Source organism: Vanessa tameamea, chromosome 25, assembly GCF_037043105.1.
Source record: "Vanessa tameamea isolate UH-Manoa-2023 chromosome 25, ilVanTame1 primary haplotype, whole genome shotgun sequence".
In the NCBI taxonomy this organism is placed as follows: domain Eukaryota; kingdom Metazoa; phylum Arthropoda; class Insecta; order Lepidoptera; family Nymphalidae; genus Vanessa; species Vanessa tameamea.
Window position 1 is genome coordinate 2,330,878 of NC_087333.1, and position 24,231 is coordinate 2,355,108.

General features: G+C 32.6%; 1 protein-coding gene across 7 annotated transcripts in view; it reads right to left on the minus strand.

Moving 5' to 3' along the window:
- The window catches only part of LOC113401796 (dystonin), a 265,057-nt gene that overhangs the window by 141,298 nt on the left and 99,528 nt on the right, over positions 1-24,231 (minus strand). For 6 of the 7 annotated variants that reach the window (XM_064218864.1, XM_064218880.1, XM_026641852.2 and 3 more), the window contains exons 2-3: positions 21,456-22,151; positions 1,518-1,579 (exon numbers count right to left, since the gene is read on the minus strand). In XM_064218864.1, the coding sequence (XP_064074934.1) occupies positions 1,518-1,579; positions 21,456-21,627 (234 nt within the window). In that variant the 5' untranslated portion in view covers positions 21,628-22,151. The remainder of the gene's footprint in view (positions 1-1,517; positions 1,580-21,455; positions 22,152-24,231) is intronic. The other variant, XM_064218869.1, reaches the window with a different exon arrangement.

The following is a 24,231-nucleotide window of genomic DNA, read 5'->3' on the forward strand; positions in this document are numbered from 1 at the left end:
ACGAGTCAATTCACGATCGTCATGACACTAATAAATTTAGTTTGACAGTAATGTCAACGCTGTCAATCTATCGCACACGATTCTATTACAAAACAGGGGAAATGTTGGGGAATTCTATAGACGTCAATGATGATTCGATTCATACGAGGTTTAGTGATGTCATTGAATGCCAACCAAGGAATCGTTGAGTTCTCGACCAAAGACATCACTTAAATCTTTCATTGAAAAGTATTGATTTGAAAATTATTTTAATTGAGTCTGGTAAAAGTGATATGGTTGGTTTTGATTGATCAACTATAGACCAGATTTTATTTGTATCGGTATCACAAACATTTTACTGCCTTTTTGATCTAGCTACGTCATAAGGTTGTAGACTTCAAAGTGGTTCAAACCTCGAGTCGGTGTGGTGGTTAAAATTGAGAACAGAAAAATATAATTACTTTGCTTCTATTATAGATCTACTATTTAAGAACTAGTATCACCTGTTGTATGTCCCTCCTGTGGCTCACTCACCGTTTAAAATGGAAATATCTTCTAAGCCAGTAGTAGCTACCTAGACGGGCTTGCACAAAGGCGCCAAGATTTTTGTCAAATATAACCTTTTTTGTTGACGATTTTTTGCTATATATATTACGATCATAATGATAAAGTTTTAATTCTCACAATTTTATAATATATCGTATTTATATACATATCAGTGATAAGATAAACGAGGAACAAATACAAGATACATACGTAACATAACATAAACAGCCAGTAAATTTCCCACTGCTGGGCTAAGGCCTCCTCTCCCTTTGAGGAGAAGGTATGGAGCATATTCCACCACGCTGCTCCAATGCGGGTTGGTGGAATACACATGTGGCAGAATTTCAGTGGTGCCTGACTGGGTTCGAACCCGAAATCATCGGTTAAGATGCACGCGTTCTAACCACTGGGCCATCTCGGCTTATAAATAAATACAAGATATCGATCATAAATGAACACTGCTATGATAAAGGCGAATGGTAAGTACATTACAACTTAGTTGGTTAAGTAGCCATCTTGATCATGTCGTTACCGATGAGATGATATCATGGCGCCAGACCAATATGAGAACGTTTAAATATTTGCGTTCATATGTTTATGCAAATAATTTATTGGCCAACGGCTTAACAGAACTTTCCCTTGTACTTTAAAGAACTTCTAGATGTTTCGCTGAATCATTTTCGGATGATAAAATCGCCTGAATGGTAATTGAAAAAATATTTTTCAATGTTTGTTTTTTTACTGTAGTCAGTGTTGTATTTTATGAAATTATTATCTCCGTGACAATATAAAACAATATGATAATATGTCCATACTATGAAGTTTTCCAATCTAATCGAATTTCTCTTTTAGATAACGTTTCTGATACCGAGTTGGTGATTGGTCAATAGATTTTTTTATTAATTCAAATATCGAATGAGAGTATAAGGACTCATTTTTAAACCATAAGCAAATTATGAAATTATTCATAGAAACATAAGTAGAAATGTTACCTTTTTAAGATGTTTGTTGACCCATTTCGTAAATGTCTTCTTCTGTATCGCGTCCCGCTCATCTGAAAATATAAAGAAGTTATATTAAAAACATAAATTTATTAAAAGATAAAGTCCTTTCATTAAAAGACATCCAAATGCTTTACCAATTGACTAAACTAGCTACCCGTCCCGACTTCGAATGGGTAGATACAAAGTTACCTTTCACATTTACCCGCTTATAAATGAAATTTCCAAAAATCCTTCTATATACACCTATTATATACACTTCAATCGATACATATATTTTTGATTAATGATACAAAAAAGATCACATAACCTTCATAAAACGATACAGTTTTGTTCAAGGCATACAAAAGTTCTACAATCAGAGAATATACTTATATCCTTCGTATTATACCACCAAATGTAAAAGAGCCGCATATGTAAAGTTCAAACTCTTATGCCAATAAACGTCATAATAAATCTATAACGTTACCAAATTGCGAAGTGAATCTCACAAGGTGAATGAACCAGGGCAAATAGACAGCAGACCGATCTAGCGTATTTATAGGCAACTATTTCGGATCTAAGGTCGTTGCCAAATTATTTGTAGATCGGAAGTATGGGGAACTTATCGGGGAAATGAGTCTTTATCTAACGGACTGACAATTTGCGTTGGTAATCGAAAACTAGGTCGTAAACAAATATTTCGTGATGACTCAATGAGTGCTTTTTGTCTTTTATCGTTGTAAATATTTGTCTAAGTTCTATGTTATGCAAAGAAATATCATTAAATTTTATTGAAACATTGTTAGTTTTGATGCAAGAATTCGGCTTTGTTCCATTTCAATCATTACCTCTCTGTCTGTCTATGTTTACTTCTATATATATATAGTATATTTACTAATATCTACAATCTTTACTAGTAATATTTAGTAACATTCGTTAAAATCGATAACCTTATCAACCTTTAGCTGACATCTTCATTCACCTAAGCCTTCAGCTAATTTAGTCTTGAATATGGGGGTGAAATTTCGATTAAATTTTTCATTTGTCATTTGAACACAAATTTAATATTGGATTACTTAGAGAATTCAATATTACTCAGTGATTGATTCTATAATATATTAAGTATTTTTTTAGTATTAGCATATATATCACAAATACACAATATTTTTATATCTTCCTAAATCTCATAATTGTCTCATGTAACCGCCTTCATTATCTCAAAGGAAGAGAAGAATTGCGTTTAATTAGAATTTAATAACTAGATAACTTAAATATCATTTTCATACGTGAATAAATTGATATTTTGAGTTTATACCTGATTTCGTGGGGCTAAAATCTAAACACACACTTGACGCTAAATGAATTCCTCAATTTACTTATTATTTTATATTGTATCATCGGGTGCTGATATACAAATAAATTGTAGAAATAATAATAATTACTATTTTAAATGGTATTGCTTATCCGCTTAAGTAAACATAATTGTATATACCTATTTAACAGATATAGTAGCTAAATATCATAGCTACAAAGCATTAGTCATTTTAATCATAGCGACATGATTAAACTGCGATTAATTCAATTAATATTTGCTTGTGTTTTAGAACAGAGACAATAAAATGAAGTGTATTTAAGTCACGTCAGCTATTACGCTCCGTGCTGTCACGATCAACACGAAAACGACTTTAACAATTGTGAATAGTAATATGTAATAATAACTGCCCCACTGATCTATTGGTTATTTTATAAGGCTGCAGATTTTGACGCTATAGGTTTGAGTCCCAGGTCGGGTCAAAAAAACCAAAGTTGATATGTTTTCTGCTTAGAAATTCTTAGTAGTAAACCAGAGTTTGATAGATTTGTCGGTCTCAGAAAAGCACGTTTATGTTGGTCCTGCACCCGAACTCTTTCCGGTCTATTAAAAGATAAGACTTCTTTGCTAACGCACATACTCGTGCACTGTGTTCTGCACAGGCTCTTAAAACTAAACAATTCTACCGGCAAATGGCACTAATTTGATGATTCCAATGAAAAGGGTGAGTGAGCCAGTGTAAGTACTAGCAAGAAGACAAAATAGATTTACGTAGATTTGTACAGACAATTGTGATTACGTACAATCAGATAGACTATTCGGCCGTCTGCCTTTTAAATAAAATTAAAAAAAAAAAGAACAAAATATTACCTGTCTACCGACCCGTACATTTTGAGTTACATACATAAACTCGAACGCATCATGAGACAATTGTTTTTCTCACCATTCTCCAATTACGTATAAGTGCTTCAGTGATGCAACGAAAGTTGTGTAACATTTTAAGTATTCAATTATGGACCTACTTTCGAGGATACATCTAGAATACTTTTAAAATTATGCTTGTAATATTATCAAAAAACAAACGAGATACACACATATATAAGTATATTTATTTGATAAAAAGCACACCAGTAGATAGGTCATATTTGCATATTTGGTCTTTTAAATTTTGAAAAATTATATAAATGCGAAAGAAACAAGGCACAGGCCTATCGATATACCTGTTTATCCGTTATACTTTCAAAGCTACGCCAGTGAATCGAATTTGATGGCATTTGGTATGAAGCAGGCTTGAACAAATATAGACTTTTTATACCTAAACCCGACGAAACACTAACACGAAGGCGAATTTCACCGCGGACAAAACTAACATAATATATAACTTCAACCAAATTTACGCGATCGAAAGTCGAACGAATAAGTAATCAATATTAATATTATAATGCTGTAGAGTTTGTTTGAACGTGGTCATCTCAGCAGGAGCAGCAGTAGTCCGTATATTATTAGGAATGTACATATATGTGTATAACAACTTTGTAACTTAGCAAGTCAACCTAAGGAGCGGATCTGTGACCATAAATATTAAATAATCCGGAATACTAAAGGCAAGTACACGAAGTAAGAAAAACGCCGCGACACGAGCTACGACTACGGCAGAATCGTGTAGGTAGGAAATTCGTTAATGAAATAACATGAATATGCCTTTACTTCTGCGTGAAACATTCTTGTTTAACCCATATTTAACACGGGTTAAGTAACAGCCTGTAAATATCCCACTGTTGGGATAATGCCAGCTTTCGTTTGAGGAGAAGGATTGGAGCTTATTCCACTACGGTTGCACTCCATTGCGGATTGGTGGATACATATGTGGTTGAATTAGAAAATCGTTGAAATTAGACAACAGGTTTCCTCACGATGTTTTCTTACACCGCTGAACACAAGATGATTTATGAACAAAAATTAAGCACATGAAATTTCAATGGTGCTAGCCCAGAGTCCATTTATGCTATTTCAATAAGTTATTTTTTAATGGACCTCTAGCACAGGTTAAATCTTTAACTCGAAGGTGGCTTATTTGAGCTGAATTTGTTGTACTTTACCTATAAGTTGAAACAATTAATGATTCTCCAATCAGGTGTCACCAGACAACACCAAAAAATTTACTTTAAACAGTAAATTCTACACAATATTAAACTTTAAAGTTTTATATGAAGTTGCGCCAGCTAATAAAATCTGGTTCTTCCATATACACCGAAAGTTATGACCGCATTACTGAGACTGGTAATATTTGGCACGATAAATCAAGTAGTGAGACCGCTTCCTTAACCGACACTCTTGTAAGGGGTTCCTTTAATGGGATGTTTAAAAGTAGCAGCGGGTAATGCACTTAAATACGTACACTTGCAGTTGATGTACAGTACGTTGCGAAATTTTTAATAAAAAATATTACTGTTAAATATAAAATATAATTTGCAAAACTGTTTTTTTTTATAATGTTATCTATTTAGGTAGTAGTAACAAAAGTAACAAACAAATGAATGACCAAATTAAGAAACAAATTTAAGGTGAATCAAAAATTCCTAAAAGTTTGTAAGTCTACAACCATAACTGTGCGACACAGACAAAAAAATATTTTAAACACAAGTTACTCTGCATTTCATTTAACACATTTTTCTTTCCATTCTTTATCTATATTAATATTATAAATGCGAAAGTAGCTCTGTCTCTCTGTCTATCTGTTTAGCTTTCATGGCTAAACCATTAAACCGAATTGATGACGAAACAAGATTGAACTCCAAGGAATAACATAGGGTACTTTTTATAACCAAAACCTACGACCTACTGATACGCCGTTTTTTGCATAAATAAAATCAACGCAGATCACAGTTCATAATATTTAGTTTAATTAAGAAATATTATCTGTTAAAAATTTTAGGTGTTCCAATTTAGCCGTACTTCAAATTTTAAATATGATCGTTAAAATCGCAACAGATTACCAGTGTATACAAAACCAACTCTCCGTTCAACCTAATTTCTCACCAAATCATACATTTCCTAACCGTATAGTTACGTATGTTTTGACAAAAGGCTGACAGTACCTACTATGGATATTGCCAACCAAATCCTAATCAACCACCTAGTTTAATCTGCACTAACTGTACTGATCGGCAAGTGCATAGCCACTTACAGAGTGCAATGCACGGCTCAATTGACATGCTGATTGAATCGAACACGCTTCACCAGTTCACACGATAACATACGTGTTATTGAGACGTAGTTTAAAAAACTCAAAAAATTAAACGTCCCATTAAGAACAGACCTGTTTTTGCCTAATTTCCATAATTGGCGTTAACTTAGTGTTTGTTAGAACTATTGATTGCAATTCTAAGTCTTCTTGAGTTTTTAAGAAACAGTCCGTTAAAAACTCAAATAACTACGTGTATATAAAAACATTATTAATACTATCAATTGAGTGCAATTTTTGATTGAGCCGATATGGCGCAATGATTAGAAAGCGTGCATCGTAACCGATGTTTGCGGGTTCAAACCCAGGCAAGCACCACTGAATTTCCATGTTCTTAATTAGTGTTTATAATTCATCTCGTGCCCGACAGTTAAGAAAAACATCATAAGGAAACCTGCATGTGTCTAATTTGACATGTGACCAACCCTCAATGGAGCAGCGTCGTGGAATATGCTCCAAACCTTCTTCTCAAAGGGAGAGGAGGCCTTAACCCAGCAGTGGGAAATTTAAAGGCTGTTAAAGTATATAACGAGTACAATTTTATTAACTTGCAAGTTTCCCTTCAGTCGATATTTTCGGAAAAACTGAATGCAAATATTTCAACAATTATGTTGTAGTGATTTCAGGAAAATCGTGCCCGAGCCAATTGGGTTACTAGAGTGTGGAAAATATTTATCTTGTTGTGAATATTCGTAACGGAAAATAAATATTACACGAGAAGATTACATTTCTGAATACTTGGGAAGCATTTGATCAATAACTGACATGTTTAATCTCACAAGGCTTATATATGTTACTGTAAAAGCTCGAACTAAGGTAAATCTTAAGATTTTCCAGTAAAACCTAAGATTTACCGACATGATTTGGTAAATATTTATTATAAAGGGAAGACTTTTTCGGACTTTTACCATTCCAACCTAACCTGACCTAACATGTAAATCCTAAGATTTACTAAGCGAATGATGGTAAAAGTTCGAATCCCAAAGTTTTATTTATATACCATTCATAATCGGTAAATCTTAAGATTTACCGTAGTTCGAGCTTTTACAGTAACATATATATTCATCCAATGTACAAATTTCATAAAACTACCTCTTTAATAGAACATAATAGACCATTATAATACATTTATTTTGATCTTAATCATTCATTCAATAACAAATTAAATTGCCATATACAAAAACAAACTGCTATTTATAATGTCAAGCGATTTATTCGCAAGTATAAAAAAATATTAAACCGTGCATTAAAAGATCAAACATACAAAAGGGAATAAAATCTTTTTGTGTTTATGATAAGTAAACACTGTCATAAAAAAGCCGTTTTTTTTCGCATTAAAATTTTACAAACATTTCAGACTTTAAATGCGGTTCTGATCAAACCATAAAGACTAAACAAATTGTATTAATGTATTCATATATGGACATTCATTTCTTTACTAATTGGATAAGTGCTGTGACCGTGTGTGTGTCTCTCAAGCAATTTTTATACAATAAATCTGACTAATACTCAATTATATGTACTAATAACGATAGAAGAATACATATATCACATATTGTAGGCCCGCCATCGCTCATTTAACGAAATAACATTATAATATTCAGTTATTTGCACTTACAACACCTCAGTTCACAGTCCCCGGTCTCGCCCATTTCCAGAATTATAAGTCTTATGACAAATATTATCATTCATACTCATTATTGCCTGATCAAAATAAATATTAATAATAAAAGAATACAGTAAACATATATTCAAAAACACACACATTTTTCTTAAATAAAAATTTAATTAACAAACCGGTACTTAAATGTCGTCAAAAAATTTTAACAGTCCCCTGTTACAATTTGAAAATTGCGCTAAAATCACACTTTAAATTGGAGCAGTTGTTTATAAATATGAATGGATCCAAATCGATGCGATAAAAACGTTGATAGTTATATTTCTTCTAAAAACATACATAGGACATAATTCGAAGTGTCTCATAGACAAACGAATTGTTTACAAATCATAAACTTTTCCCTACCATCCTCTTGAAATTGTCTATGATGATATTATTAAAAAAATAAAACCTATCAGTTAACAGGGATATAGGAAGGACTTGTATATAGCAATTGGGTACAAAAGGCATACAATCTTCGAGGTAATTTGCAACATCGTTTTCCGACATGACATCCTACCCTATCAGCGCTCTCTGTCCACCTACACTTATTGAGATGAATGGATTCATTACGAAGTCATTGTATTAATATTGCGTACCAGTGTTATTCAATTTCGATCATTTTACAATAAATACTCTTTGTTAATCTAAGATTAGACTTCGAAATTTGAAAATATTTAAAACGATTCAATTGTCAAATATGTAATGAATGAATATTGAAATACCGAAAGTTTAAGATTGACGTATGGTCTTTAATAAATAATTAAAGTTGGCAAATTAAAAATGACAACGCATATTTTGTTAATGCATCAATAATCGTTAATATAATTAAGGGGACAGCACTTTTTGCAGAATTAAAGGTCGCGTCACGTCTTTTCGCTTTACCACACTACTAATACGTATTCGCTTCAATTTTGACTTGTATTCGCTTTTTATTATTTCACATTACTGTTCCGCGCGTTTAATATATATATGATGTTATTGTGGAGATCAAAACATGTGATTCTGTAATGTAGTTTGTGTGTGAACAAATCAAAATTGAATATAAAACTCAGTATGTAGTTTTATCTTGTGACAAAACATTAAAGCCCTAATAGAGAAATTAAAAACTCAAACTTAAATATAAAAATAATCTCTATGCCAAAGATTTCATATTTACGCCTTATCGTCTATGTACATTAAGAACATCAATGTGTCATCCCGTCGCGTTAAAAAAATACATTATTTATATACCTAATTTAAATAATATAATAGTAAAAGTGTAAATAATTCAACTCGCTTTTAAAACCAAATTAAACTTAAGAACTTTTTTTAAATAGTAGAGAGGAATAAAAACTGCATTTACCATAGTCTACCGGAACAGCAATACTTAGTTCCGTAGCGTTAGTAAATATAACTACAGGCACAAGGGACATAGCCGGGCGGCGCATTGGTGTTATAAGGAATAATAATTATTTATTAATTTAGGAACCAATATCTCTGGGCAGCGGTGATCAGTTACCATCAGGTGGCCCATTAGACAGTAAATTTACTTAAATTATACAAAACAATTCTGTGTACATTTAATAAAGTTATACACAAAAAAATTGAATTCATCTGTAAAGCCGTGCTAAATGATTTCGATAAAGATCTCACCTACAACTTCCCGGTCGCCACCCACTCTCATTAAGAAGAATAGATCATTCAACGCGTGCACTTGATAGGTTCACACTTGATTACGCACCTTTTAATGAATGGAATTGCGCATGTAACGAACATCGTTCTGATTTATGTTAATGGATGGCACTGCTTTTGATATTTAAATTATATCACCGTAAAATTATATTATAAGCTGATAATATATACGTAAAAGAGGGGAAGTACCGTATTTCCTTTTTTGTACTTCACGTTTGTGTAAGTAATTACATACGTTTGTGTGAGTGCATACAAGTGATTGTCTTATAACAAATATTTTTATTTATTGGTCACGTTCAAGATAAATATTCTAAATTCAAAGTGTGATGGCAGAGCCGGCTAGTGAGTCTAAGTACCTCTACCACTAATCTCCTAGAAAAATATCCATCACGCTTTAATGCACCGCATTAACAGCATTAAGACGCCAAAAAACGTGATTGGAATTATTCTAATGATTGCAGACAATGACCTACTTGCGAAAAAGATTATTTAAACATTGTTTTAACAACAATATACAGGGATTAAATATAGCCCGTATATAAGGCTGCATAAGGGTCTAAGTTCCTTGAACGAATTATTTTAATCTTTGTATAAATTGCTACACGTTTGATCTTTATCAGCATTAGCTAAGTATGCAAATAACGTGCAAATCATAGTCTTAAGTACATATATATATGTATAATACCTTATACGGTATACACGAGAATAATATATATATATAAACACTTGGTGAAAGCCTTCAGGGATTGCATCACCCGGGACCTTTGATGGATTTTAAGCTGGGTTATTTGGCGTTGGAAACCACTAAAACAAATAGTGATGGCCTTCCTCGTCATGGATGAAACAGGCTCGATCGTGTCGATATAACGCATCCGCGGCCCCCTCCGTGGTTATCATATCTAAAGTAGACCGCATCGACTACACTTGATATTAAAATGTCATCAAGGAATGGTATTGTTGTATTGTGATATGATTGTTGATAGAACTATTGTAATTACAAACCTAAGAAACGTTGTAACTTATCCCACGGTTAGCAGCACATTAAGGAATGCAAGCATTTGTGTATATACATATAACGAACATAATTCACATTAAAAAAATAGACAACGCTCTTTATTGAAGAGGGCGCTTACAACGTCATATAACATATTGACGTATTTAAATATAAAGCTAAGTCAATCCGATTTGTAATGTAGATTCTACTGAGATAAACCGGCAATCAATGAATATATACAACTGTTTTTATTTACTCCATTTTTGAATACCAACATTTATTTTTATGATAATTTCATATAAACTTGAAATTGAACAAGAGCCGAGATGGCCAGGCGAGTACCACTGAATTTTCATGTGCTTAATTTGTGTTTATAATTCATCTCGTGCTCGGCGGTGAAGGAAAACATCGTGAGGAAACCTGCATGTGTCTGATATCAACGAAATTTTGCCACGTATGTATTCCACCAACCGGCATTGGATCACAACCTTCTGCTCAAATGGAGAGGAAGCCTTAGCCAAGCAGTGGGAAATTCACAGGTTGTTAATTTATGTTATGAACAAAATATGTATGTATATGTAATAAACTAACTCACCCTGCGACTTTACCCGCGAAAATTTATTAAACTACATTTATAAAACTACTATCTAAACTAAATCGGTTCAACGGTTCAAGTCAAGAGGTAACATATAAAGTTACTTTCACAATTATAATATTAGTAAAGATTTTATATACGGGCAGATCCTTCTGCTACGATTAACTTCTCCCAATTTTCTTTCTCGATATTAAAAATACATAACTATCGATTTAATAAATGTACAAAATTACATTAATAAAAAAAAATTGCTCGTTTACTTCATAAGCATAAAGCAAAGTTATAGTACATATGTGTATTATGTAACATTATTTTGTATCGACGACGATATAATTACTGTATTCAAATATTTATGGAGTCCCTTATTATTATTTTAAATAAAAATTACCTTTTAGTTAACAGCAGGTAGGTACTGGCATAAGCGAATAGTAAGAATTTCTTATCTACATGGAAGGAATACTTGTAACGGCAACAGAACCTATCTATGCTAATGTAAGCCGCTAAATGTATCCCAAGATAACGACACGATAATACCGACAAGAATGCTTCAACTATTGTTATCAAACATTGGATTCCAGCAAGTTGGATGGTTAGAAGTTGGATCAAATATCTAATTACAAAACCGTCGAAAACAATGTTATCCAAGATTGGAATCCATCAAGGACGTAATCCAACACTTAGTTGGAATATTGCTGGAATGTCTAATTCAGACCGACTACAACAATGTTAGTCACAGCCTTTCACCTAACCTAGCCCTAAATAGGAAGGTCGTTTTAACCGCTTAGTTTAAACTAAAACTTTTGTTGAAGTTATTACGAAGAATTTAACAGTTTTGATTTTAACAATTCAAAAAAAAGAAAAACAAGAAAATATATATATAGATTTAAAAATATATAGTCTATATGTCACAGGGTTATTACTCGGAACTGTGATATTATAATTATATTATAAAATATTTGATTAATTGCATGTAAGTTTGTTAATCGTATCAATTTCAAGCGATATAACGAAGAAATTTCAGTTAAAATAAAAAATTAAAAAATACATTCAGGTAAGGTGAGGTGCATATGGGAATTCAATAAGTGACGTTTGAGTCTAAAAGGTATTATACCACAAGATAGCAAAGCTGTTACCAATAGCAAATTAGATGATAGCATCTTGATATAAATGCGAAAGTAGCTTGAACTGTAATAAAAGACATAGGTTACTTTTTGATGCCTAATACCTGACTAACCCATGAAACGCGAACGCTTTCGGTGCGGGCGACACCTGGTTTTCTATAAATTGTCGACCCTAATTTTCGTACAAAATCAACGGATTTTTTCATCGGGTCTGGTCTGGGTGATTTTCTGAACCGGTTATAGTATTTACATTACTTTATTCCACGCAATATTGGCTAGCACTTGACCACGATCATATCTGATGGTTTGTTTAGAAGATGTCCATTCAGTAGTGCCTCGAAGATACCCGGACAATAATGACATACACAAACGTCGGAAGAACTATTTATAAATAAGATTTAAACTAATTAAAATCATTGTCATTCTATTACAGACTTTTCCGAAATTCCGACTGATGACGTTGCATCCGAGATCAGACAGGAGTATTTTTTTTTAATGAAATAGATTGGCGGACGCACAAATAAGCCACCAGATGGTAAGTGGTCAACCACTACCCATAAACATTGATCATTCCTTACGATGCGCCACCAAACTTGGAACTATGTTATTATGTCTCCAGTGCCGGTAGTTACACTGGCTCACTCATCCTTAAAAATGGAACACAACACACAATGTATGATGCGTGGTACCTATCCAGACGGTCTTGCACGAGGCCCTACCACCAAGTATTACGACCTATAATAATATTATGAAGCTAATTGCACGTCTGTAAGAAATTCCTACAAGTCAATTGTTAAAGGTTACTGTCCAACAAACAACGAACCCATCGGTTCCTTTGGTACCAATTGTAGCTGATTGCTCTAATCGACCGTTCTGTTGCGGACTGCGGTGCTATCAGTGAGGTCGATTACGTTAAATGCCATCTAATTAACTAATATATAAATTGAAACCGCATTCGTCGTGTCTATTAATAAATACACCAGTACACAGAATATTTATTTATTATTTGTTTTATTTTATAAATATTATAGTTCTGAAGTTAAATATCCAATTCACAAAAATCAACTCTTTCATTCCATGCGCGACGCTCCTTTTTTATTTTTAATAATGCTTTTGCGCGGGAAAACATCTTGTATTATATTGTAAAGCCATACTAATGACGTTCTTAAATCGATTATACTTTTATGAAATCAGATACAATAACAAAATATGAGTTTATTGAATATATAATTATAATATAAATGTAACTACATAAATAAGTATTTCTAACATTCGGCCATTCTGACTATAAAGTTTGTCCTCAAACTTACTCATCTCAACTAATCAGTTGGCGCCACGCCCCTCATTAATGACTACGGTAGCACTGACTGTAAAGATTAGCACCTCACCCCTCGTCACAGATTGTGACCGTGTGAGCCTTCCCAACCACCACAGTCCTAGCCAACTCCCGCAATCACAACCGTGCATGACTTCCCAACATAAAAAAAAAATCTTTTCTCTTCTATCTTGTTGGCATTTCACCCCTCATCACCTATGTGACCGTGAGAAACTTCCCAACAAAAATCTTTTCTCTTCTATCTTGTTGGCATTTCACCCCTCATCACCTATGTGACCGTGAGAAACTTCCCAACAAAAATCTTTTCTCTTCTATCTTGTTGGCATTTCGCCCCTCATCACCTATGTGACCGTGAGAAACTTCCCAACAAAAATCTTTTCTCTTCTATCTTGTTGGCATTTCACCCCTCATCACCTATGTGACCGTGAGAAACTTCCCAACAAAAATCTTTTCTCTTCCATCTTGTTGGCATTTCACCCCTCATCACCTGTGTGACCGTGTGAAACTTCCCAAAAACAAATAATTCATCATCACACTAATCAACATTTTTTATACATTTATATATATTTTTATTCCTTTTATAATATTATATTTTCTAAAATCTAATTTCTATATTAGTATTATATAAATTATTATCAAATCCAAAGATCAAAATCACAATCATATTTTGTAACATTATGCATTTTCTTACACACTTTAAATGAATATATAAAAGACAAAATATATTATTACAATTCAAACAATAAAAGTATTATTATAATCTGTTACAATTTGTTTTGAACGTACATTCATTAAAATTATATAAATTCATATTTATTAAGATCAACCAAATTATAAATTTAATTAGAACTAAGTTCACCATCAGAACTTCCTTCATTATCATCATCATCATTATAAGACATATTTATCCAAGGCTGTATACGATCAGCTGACCAAACATTACTATACCGGCCTTTGGTTATATTTGAACCTGGAATACTAGAAACCTCGTATCGATCATGGTCTAAAACATTTGATATACGGAATGGACCAGTAAATTTGGGTAATAGCTTTCGACTTTTACCGTCATTAGAAGGACAATTTTTTAAAATTTTTACTAAATCACCTATTTTGTAAACTTTAGCCTTCTTTCTAGTTTTATTAAATCTCAAACTTTGTTTTTCTTGGTCTTTTTCGATATAATTATTTATTTCCTTTGTTATAGTTTCTAAATCTTTATCATTTTGTCTCGTATCGGAAACTGTATCACCAAGATTACCTTCACCCTGTCCTAACAAACGTTTACCAAATAGTGCTTCAGCCGGAGTTTTTCCTATTCCCTTATTAATCGTATTATTTAATCCCCATTGTATTTTATTTACTACTTGGTCCCATTTATTCTCTCCTAGTCCGTCATTATATGTTCTGAGCGAATCTAAAACTGTCCGATTATATCGCTCTACTTGGCCGTTGGCCCTTGGAGCTGAAACTGCATTAAGTATGTGAGAGACTTCGTATTCTATGCAGAACCTTTTAAACTCGGATGAAGTAAAACATGTACCCCGATCGGAAATAATTCTGACAGGATATCCAAATAAACTGAAAACATCTTGAAGTGCTAAAACTGTTGGTGCCGTCTTTGTACTTCGAAGAGCTTTAAGAATACAATACTTTGTAAAACCATCTACAATTAGTAAAAGATATTGATTTCCCTTAGCACTTTTTATAAACGGGCCTAAATGGTCAATATGGACCGTATGGAATGGTATGTCAATTTTTGGAATGCTATGAAGAAAGCCTTCTTTTGGACCCGCCGGTTCCTTACTAAACGCACAATGCAAACATGCCTTTACGTATTTAGAGACAATTTTTTTCATTCGTGGAAACCAAAAATCACGTTTAATTTTATCTAAAGTTTTCTCAGTTGAAAAATGGCATATCTCATCATGGTTACGTTGGCATATTTGCCATCTTGCACTTTTGGGTACTACCCATTTTAAATCTTCCCCTACTTTACGATACAAGCGATTATTTCGTATAACAAAATTTTGTTTTATATCAATTAAGTCTTTATAACTACTATCTTCTAAAACAGATCTGATGTGTTGTATTTTTGGATCTGATAATTGCAAACTAAGGAGCCAGTCATCTTGAGATATTTGCAATACTCGAGTAAAGTGATCATAAGTCTGAGAATCATTTTCACTAAGAATAGGATTGCGACTGAGTGCATCGACATGTTGCATCGAATGCCCCGGTCTATACTCTATAGAGCAATCATATTCCTGAAAAGCTATCCACCAACGAGCAACTCGGGGAATAAGATCTCGTTTTAAAAACGTAGATCGTAAGGCATTGCAGTCTGTAAGGATTTTAAAAGTTTTGCCTATAAGGTAGGGGCGAAATCGGTTGAGGGAGGCAACAACTGCAAGGGTTTCTAACTCGTAGGCATGTAATTTTTCCTCGTCAATTGTAGTCTTGCGACTAAAATAAGCTATAACATTGAGTTTAAATCTATCATTTTCCTTTTGTAATAAAATTCCACCCAAACCTAATTTAGATGCATCACAGTGTAGTTCAGTAACATAATCGGGATTGAAAATACTTAATATTGGTCGTTGCACCAACTTTTTCTTTAATGTTAAGAAGGATTCGTTCTGTTGTTGCTCCCACTTCCATTTCACATTTTGTTTAGTAAGATCTGTCAAGGGCTTAGCTAGAATAGCAAAATTTTCGATAAACTTTCGAAAATAACTTGCTAAGCCTATAAACTGACGGACTTCATGTACATTCTTTGGTTCTGGGAATGAATCTACGGCTGTGATTTTTGACTTGCCAGGTTTTATTCCATCTACGGATATTTCTAGTCCCAAATAATCTATTACTGTCTCAAAAAATCTACATTTTTTAATATTTAAAGTAAGCCCAGCTTCACGAACGAGTTCCAGGGTTTGTTGTAACTTTAAAAAACAGTCTTCAAAATGTTTACCCGTTATTAATAAGTCATCCATATAAGCAATTGCACATTTATTTTGGGATTTATTAAGTATTTTGTTAATTGTACGTTGAAAAATTGCAGGACAATTAACTAATCCAAATGGAGCTCTACGAAATTGGTATAGACCATCAGGAGTAATGAAAGCTGTAAGATGTCTACAGTCTTTCTGAACAGGAATTTGATAGTAACCGCTCGCCATGTCTAAACTAGTATAAAAATAATTTCCACTAAGGAGATCTATCTGGTCATCTATTCTAGGTAATGGAAAATGATCCTTTATAATTTTTCTATTCAGAGCTCTATAATCCACACATAATCTATATCCACCTGTCTTTTTTGATACAAGCAATATTGGACTCGCATATGATGAGTCAGACTCTTCGATTATTTCATTTTCTTCGAGCTCCCTAACTAGCGTTCTAACTATTTCTTTTTCTGATTGACTTAGTCGATAAGGACGATAAACTACCGGAGTTTCATCAGTAAGTTTTATGGTCAACTCTGTTACGTTAGTACAACCAAGCTCAGAGAGGTCTTGAGCAAAACAATCCCTATATGCGTCTATAAGTGAATATATTTTCATTTTTTGTTCGTAAGTTAAATTAGAGTTTAAAATTATTTCTTCGCGAGGAATGGGTTTCAGATTCGTTCCTATTTTAAAACAGTTTACTTCTGACAAAGATCTACAATTTTTATCTTGTCCTATTAAATAAAATCTGGTTATAACAAAGTTACTTGTAAAGTATAATGGACAGTGTGAAAAATTTATTACACTGATTTGGCATTTACCATCTTTTAACATATATAAACCCTCTTGGATACAATACTCTTTATCATTAACGTTTCGATAACCACCTTTTATATAAATTGTTGCATCTACTATTTCATAACTACAACACTTTATTAAATTTATTTTATCTACTTCACAATCAAATGACACATACAATCTATATTTCACATTAATTTCTGGTTCTAAACAAGTTAAATCGTCATTATTAATCTTTGACAATATATTTAGTGAGTCTTCTGTCTTTGTAATAATCACATTAGGTAACTCAGTAAAGTTTTGCCCTACTAACATCTGCGTATGTAGAAAATTGTTAGCAACCACATATGCCATAATGTTTGCTTCTACGGAGTCTAAACGTAATAAAAAATTTGTTTTCCCTAAAGGTTGAACTCCAACATTTGCTATCCCACGTATAATTGGTAAATTATCAGTTGAAATATTTAATCCAAATTCAGAAGTAGTTTCTAGTCGTATAAGCGTGCAGTCACTTCCCAAGTCAACAAAACATTCAATTGTAAATAAAGAATTTATTACTGCCTGTTTATAATATTTAGAATTTTTTACGCTTGTACTTTCTGACAATAATACACGTTTTTCATTGTTCAATACATTGTTAGTTTTCTGCGGACAGTTTGAAATAATATGACCGAATTTATTACATCTATCACATTTTAAAAGTGGTTTAGAGCACTGATAGACTCTATGCCCCTTTTCGTTACAATTAAAGCATAACGGTGAAAAACTATCCTGTTCAGAATTTAACTTTGTATTTTTTATACGACATTGTATTGTACGATGCCCAGGTTCATTACATTTATTACAGAATAAATGATTATTTAGTTTATTTCTATTTAAATTAGAATTACGATAAATATCTTTGTGTTCTTTACAAACGTCTTTAAGAAATTTTAAGAGATCTTCAGGTTCTGTAAAACGAGCGGATGACGCTCCAGCACGTATTGTACGATCATCTATACCGTGTATAATGCAATCTACTGCCTTTTTCCCAAAAATATCACACGCATTTATTAAATTTATTTTCTCATAGAAATAATCATCTAAATTATCTCCTACCCTCATTCGTTTTTCGAGCATTTCTGTTAAAATTACTCCGAAGTTAGTTTCGGATGGAAAAGCTTTTCGAAGTAATATTTGCCACTCTGACCAGGTATGCAAGACAGTATTTTGACTATTATACCAATTTTTAGCATTACCAGACAACTTAGGTAAAGCAAAATGCACAATATGAGATTCACTCCATCCGTATATTTTTGCACACTCATTTACTTTTGATAACCATAAATCGATACGATGATTCTTTACAGATGGGTCAAATTCCGGTAACAAGTTATTATTATGCGGTAAACTAGGCTTTATTAATGTTTGAACAAATTTAGCTAAATCACTAAAGTTAACTATTGCATTCGAGGAATTTAAATTATCTGCCTCACCTAATGCATTCAATGGCATGCGCTTTGGTACGGTCGATGACCTCGGAGAAAAAATTGTCTCAGGTACGTCATTGATCGATTGTTCCTGAACTGGACGGGAATGTCCAGTCTGGAACTCACCTTCATCGTTAACACTATCTCGTCCGGTCGCAGAATGGAGTCTCGGAATCGTAAGATCTCGTCCGGTCGCAGAATGGAGTCTCGGAATCGTAAGATCTCGTCCGGTCGCAGAACAGCTCAATCTTCTTCCAACGCCATCGTGTCTCGCTGCATAACTGTTTTCAGTCAAATTGATGTAATCTTGTCTAGTCGCCAAGTCTTTTGTTCTATTGTTATTGCTTTGTATGGGACTTGGTGTTCTTGTTCTATTTCCTCTATAGTGGGTATTCGTATCTTTTGTAGTATGGATTTTTTCTTGAATTTTTTTTATTGTTATGAGAAGTATCATCGTCTTCATCAGATTGTCTTTTTCGCTTATCAAATGGATTGCGAGATTTTGAGCGTGGTCGTTTATAGCGATGCATTTTTAAAACGAAATTTATCCCACTTCTGATAATAAATACACCAGTACACAGAATATTTATTTATTATTTGTTTTATTTTATAAATATTATAGTTCTGAAGTTAAATATCCAATTCACAAAAATCAACTCTTTCATTCCATGCGCGACGCTCCTTTTTTATTTTTAATAATGCTTTTGCGCGGGAAAACATCTTGTATTATATTGTAAAGCCATACTAATGACGTTCTTAAATCGATTATACTTTTATGAAATCAGATACAATAACAAAATATGAGTTTATTGAATATATAATTATAATATAAATGTAACTACATAAATAAGTATTTCTAACACTATGATGTAACAATAAATGTTATTGTATTGACTTCTAAGCGCCGTTTATATTTGTGTTTTGTATTGTATTTTATTTAAGAAAATATGTTCATAATAATTATTTTTGATGGCAACGTAAAATGATGACTAGAGTTAATTTACATTTATACGATGAAACTAAATGTAAGTATATATCTTATAACTTCATGGAAAAATCTACCTCTTTAATTTACTTAAACACTACAGTCGTGGAATTATGGCTATTTGTGTTTCTAAACAAATATAATATACCTCAATTTTCTATTACATTTGACGATGATATACGTGCGGCAGAGGGATCGTGTACTGAGTTCATTGTTCATTAATTTTTTTTTAAGATAAATATTGACGGACCGGCCAATCTTATGTGAACTGGTCATCACCGCCCATTGACATTAGCGCCATACGAAATGTTACAAATTCATGACATCTTCAATGCTCCCCCAACTTTGAGAGCTAAAATGTTATGTCCATTGTACATTGTATCTTAGTAACATTGGCTTTCAATAAAAATCAAATGTATGAAAAAAAAAACGCTTGTATAAAAACCACGTGTTCTAGATGCAATCCTTATTTTATTTAAACAAGAAGTCATTGAACCCGTCAAACAGGCAAACAAAAAACCGTTCGCTTTTATCTACGAAACAAAACATCGCCTTATCTGAAACTATCTAATCACGGTCCCACAATTAATTCTTATAGTAGTCCAGTATAATTAACTCTTTATATTTTTTCTTTTCTTATTCTAATTATTTTAATGCATATTCTCCATCAGAATCAATAATCCTTCTCGTTAAAATTATATTAACGATAAATGAAGTATCGTATAATTTATTACCATAAAAAAATTATCACGATTGTTTAAATTTATCAGTTTATATAGTTACATTTTTTATCCAACACTCGGGGTGATTTATGAATTCGAACTATATCCCTAAAATCAAAACCTGTAAACGGTTTTAATAACTATGATAGAATAGATACACACACATGAAAACACTCTGAAAACACACTACTTTAATGCGCTGTCTTGTTAAAACGTCATATTGATTATTAGAGCAAACTCACAAATCATATTTTTTTTATTTAACTTATTTTTTCCAAAGTCAATAAACATATCTGGCAATTACGTTTTAGATAAAGAAAAACATAACTCATTTTTATTATTGGCCATAAATAAAACTTAATTTAAATATCGAACACTCACAACATCGATTAGTATTTATTTTTTATCAAATTAAAAGCTTACACGGGTAAAGTAAAACAAATTATACATGCTAATGTCATTCCGTTGTAACATAGGAAATATCGTTACAATTCTAACACGACCGGTTTTTTTAACTCGTTTTTTAAAATAACGTAATACTGTTGTCATATTATTTTAAAACTCCGAAAGAAAATATTTTAATACTAAATTATGACATAGAGAATCATTTATTACCATTGTATTGTTTGTATATTTATCGAAATATGGATGTTTCTTGACGTCATTTTCAATTTGAAAACTATTTTTTTGGCGTTTTGTTTTTTGTTTAAAGTGTCTATTGTTATCACAAATATCTACATTTATTATAAAAGATGATTTAAAAAAAAATGTTCGTGTGATTAGAATTTTAATTAGAACAGAACTAATAAAGATGTACCTAAATGGACAAAGGTAGCTTAAAATACGTATTAGATTTTTTTTTTTTAATTCAATCAAAATAGCAATGACCATCTATCGACCAATGTTTACTTACTGATCAATAAATGTTATTAATATGCAATAATCGCTATTCGTAAACAACACCTAGAGTTATTTAAAACGAAAACAAAACAATTGTTATTGTATCAGTGCGTGACAAATGTATAACACACGCATTCTCTATAACCCATCACCACGAACCTGACTGTTGTATAAAGAACTCCCAACATGTTGTACCTTTGAATTTAGTCAAATTTTCCTCGTATACTTGATCGTGGGACTCCTTGACGTCACCACGGTGACGTTTCGGTTGATGAGGGCCGTCGTAGTAGCCGCCGTTGACGCCATCTTGCATAGCCTCCTGCGGGTCGAACCCGAGGCGCTCCTTGTAATACGCTTGAGTCGACATATCAACACTTCATAGCACTTTTAAATTTCGAACACTTTTTTTAGGTCGTTAAGGGGTCAGCGGTTTTTTTTTTAATTATAGGTCCTTTATAACCTGCCGCGGTGCAAACACGAGGTATTATGAAGAGATCCGCCAAAATCGCTTCACAATCCCGTGTAGTAGCCGAGGTCACTTTTAAACGATTCACCACTATTTTATCGTCGATGTCATCCAGTCAACTCCGCAAAAGGAAAGTTGAGACCCCTTGACACACACTTATTGCTCTTGACACAATTTTTACTTAAATTATCCGCGATTACTCTGAACTTTATTTTTTAACTATAATTACAAAAGCTTGTTATATGTTAATATGGCAACTTTTATTGGTTATGCGTTAGTCGTATGGAATGTTCGGTTACTTTCTTTTGAATTTCGAATGTTATATATTTAATGTCGTTTTTCGTTTCACGATCGGCCGTTCACTGAGTCATTGTTTTCACATAAGGCTTCGTGTACACTTGTGTAAATAACGAAACTATGGAAACCTGGAGACGAGAACAATGTAATTGAAAAACGCGTTTACGTTTTAAATTGCCTCATAATGAGTCATGTTTTAAACGTTTCGGAGGTTAAGAAATAATAGAGGTTTGGGAACGAGAATTTGGGTAATTCTTTGCTCATTATCGACATAAATACCGTTTCTGTAAACAAGAACATTCAAATTAATCTTAAATGTCGCAATAAAACATTGAATTCGTGAATAACTTTAAATACGTTTTAATTGTTGCAAAAAATGTTTTTTTTTCTTATTTATTGGTCTACCTGATTGTAATTCAGCACGATACTTATACTGCAAGAAGGTCCAACCTACTTACATCGTAATGCTTTGCTTGTAATATCGAATTTTAAATTTATTTCGCCATTCAGATAATGCTCTTTAGAGAGACTGCATCATCGAGGAAACTCAAAAAGAAGTATCTTTAATGTTACTTATTAAATTACTGAACTATACTTCTTAGCTATAGCTCATGACCATCTTGGCCATAGCGTAAGGCGATATCTATACAAAAATACAATTTGACAATTATTGGGACTTAATGCATATTATCCATACTAATATTATAAAAGCGAAAGTAATTCTGTCTGTTACGCTTTCGAATTTGATGATATTTGTCATAAAGCAAGCTTGAATCCAAGGAAGGACATAAGCTACCTTCCATCTGACGACAAAAGACGAGCGTAGCCGCGAGCGGGTAATTCATGACATTTGTCTACAGATCTATTAATTTGACAGACATGAGATAAATGATTATATATAAAGTTCTGTCAAATTGATTTAATTTATATATATCATAGATTGTATATTATTCTATTTGTATCCGTCTGTCGATTGCGAGAAAATCTGAAACGCAGAAAAATAATCTTTTTTTCTGTAGATTCACCGATCCTGCAAGATGACTGATGAAGATGATTACTGATTATACTACAGTTTCAATTTAAATCTAGCTTTATTATATTCTCTAATTTGAAACTTATATGGAACCAATTACCTGGTTATTCAATTTTGGATGTAATTTGAAATATAAGAGCAAAACAACATGACATTCATATGGTATGCGTATTTTTAGTACGTGAATATACGAGAAATGATAAAAATTAAACCTGTCCGGTCAAGTTCTAAACTACCTGAGATCCTTACATTTATTTCTGAAGGCGACACGGTTCAAGGGCACGTTAAGACACGAGATATTTTGCATAATGCTGGCGCCTCACATGTGTATAATGTACATTTTTTTAATTCCACGAAATTCCTTATTACGCTAACCGAGGAAAATAAAAGCACTGAATTATATAAATTGCTCAACATTTTGAAAAACAGAAGAAATAATGAATTAGTAAAATTCTAAATATTAGGAATCAATGTCGTAATCATTTTTAATTAACAATGATTAAAACGACCTTAGTTTGTTTTATAATTAAAAAATGATGTTATCATCTAAATAGTTCATCAGAGAGGATGAAACATTCGTATAATAATCAGATCTAGATTAAAAGAAAACATCAATCGACCTTCTCAGACAAGGCCAAGGTGGAATAAAATCGTCATTAATATTCAAATGTCGAAATAACCGAATAAACTAATAAATCGATTTTAAAAAATAATTTAAAATTGATGGTGCTATTTTTAATATCATCATCATCATCCTCCTGCCCTTCTCCCAATTTTACTTCGGGTCGGCGCAGCATGTCTTCTTCTTCCATACTTCTCTGTCAACAAGTAACATTCTTTTTAACCATATCGTCTTTCACACAATCCATCCATCGTTTCTTGGGTCGTCCCCTACCTCTATATCCATCCACATCATGCCCAAGACCTTCCTCACAATATGGTCCTCATTCCTCCGCATAACATGCCCATACCAAGACAGCCCGTTTCCAGATAGCTTCTAATAATAAATAATTTTTAATAATTCGCCGGAATCCAAAAAAAAAACAAATTTAAAATCTAAGATTAAGCATAATACTTATACTTTCTGTTAGTATTTACGATACGTTCCCGAATTTTTTCCTCGAAATAAATCTCAGTTGAATCGTATCTAGGAGTTAATTCTACTAATTTATTAC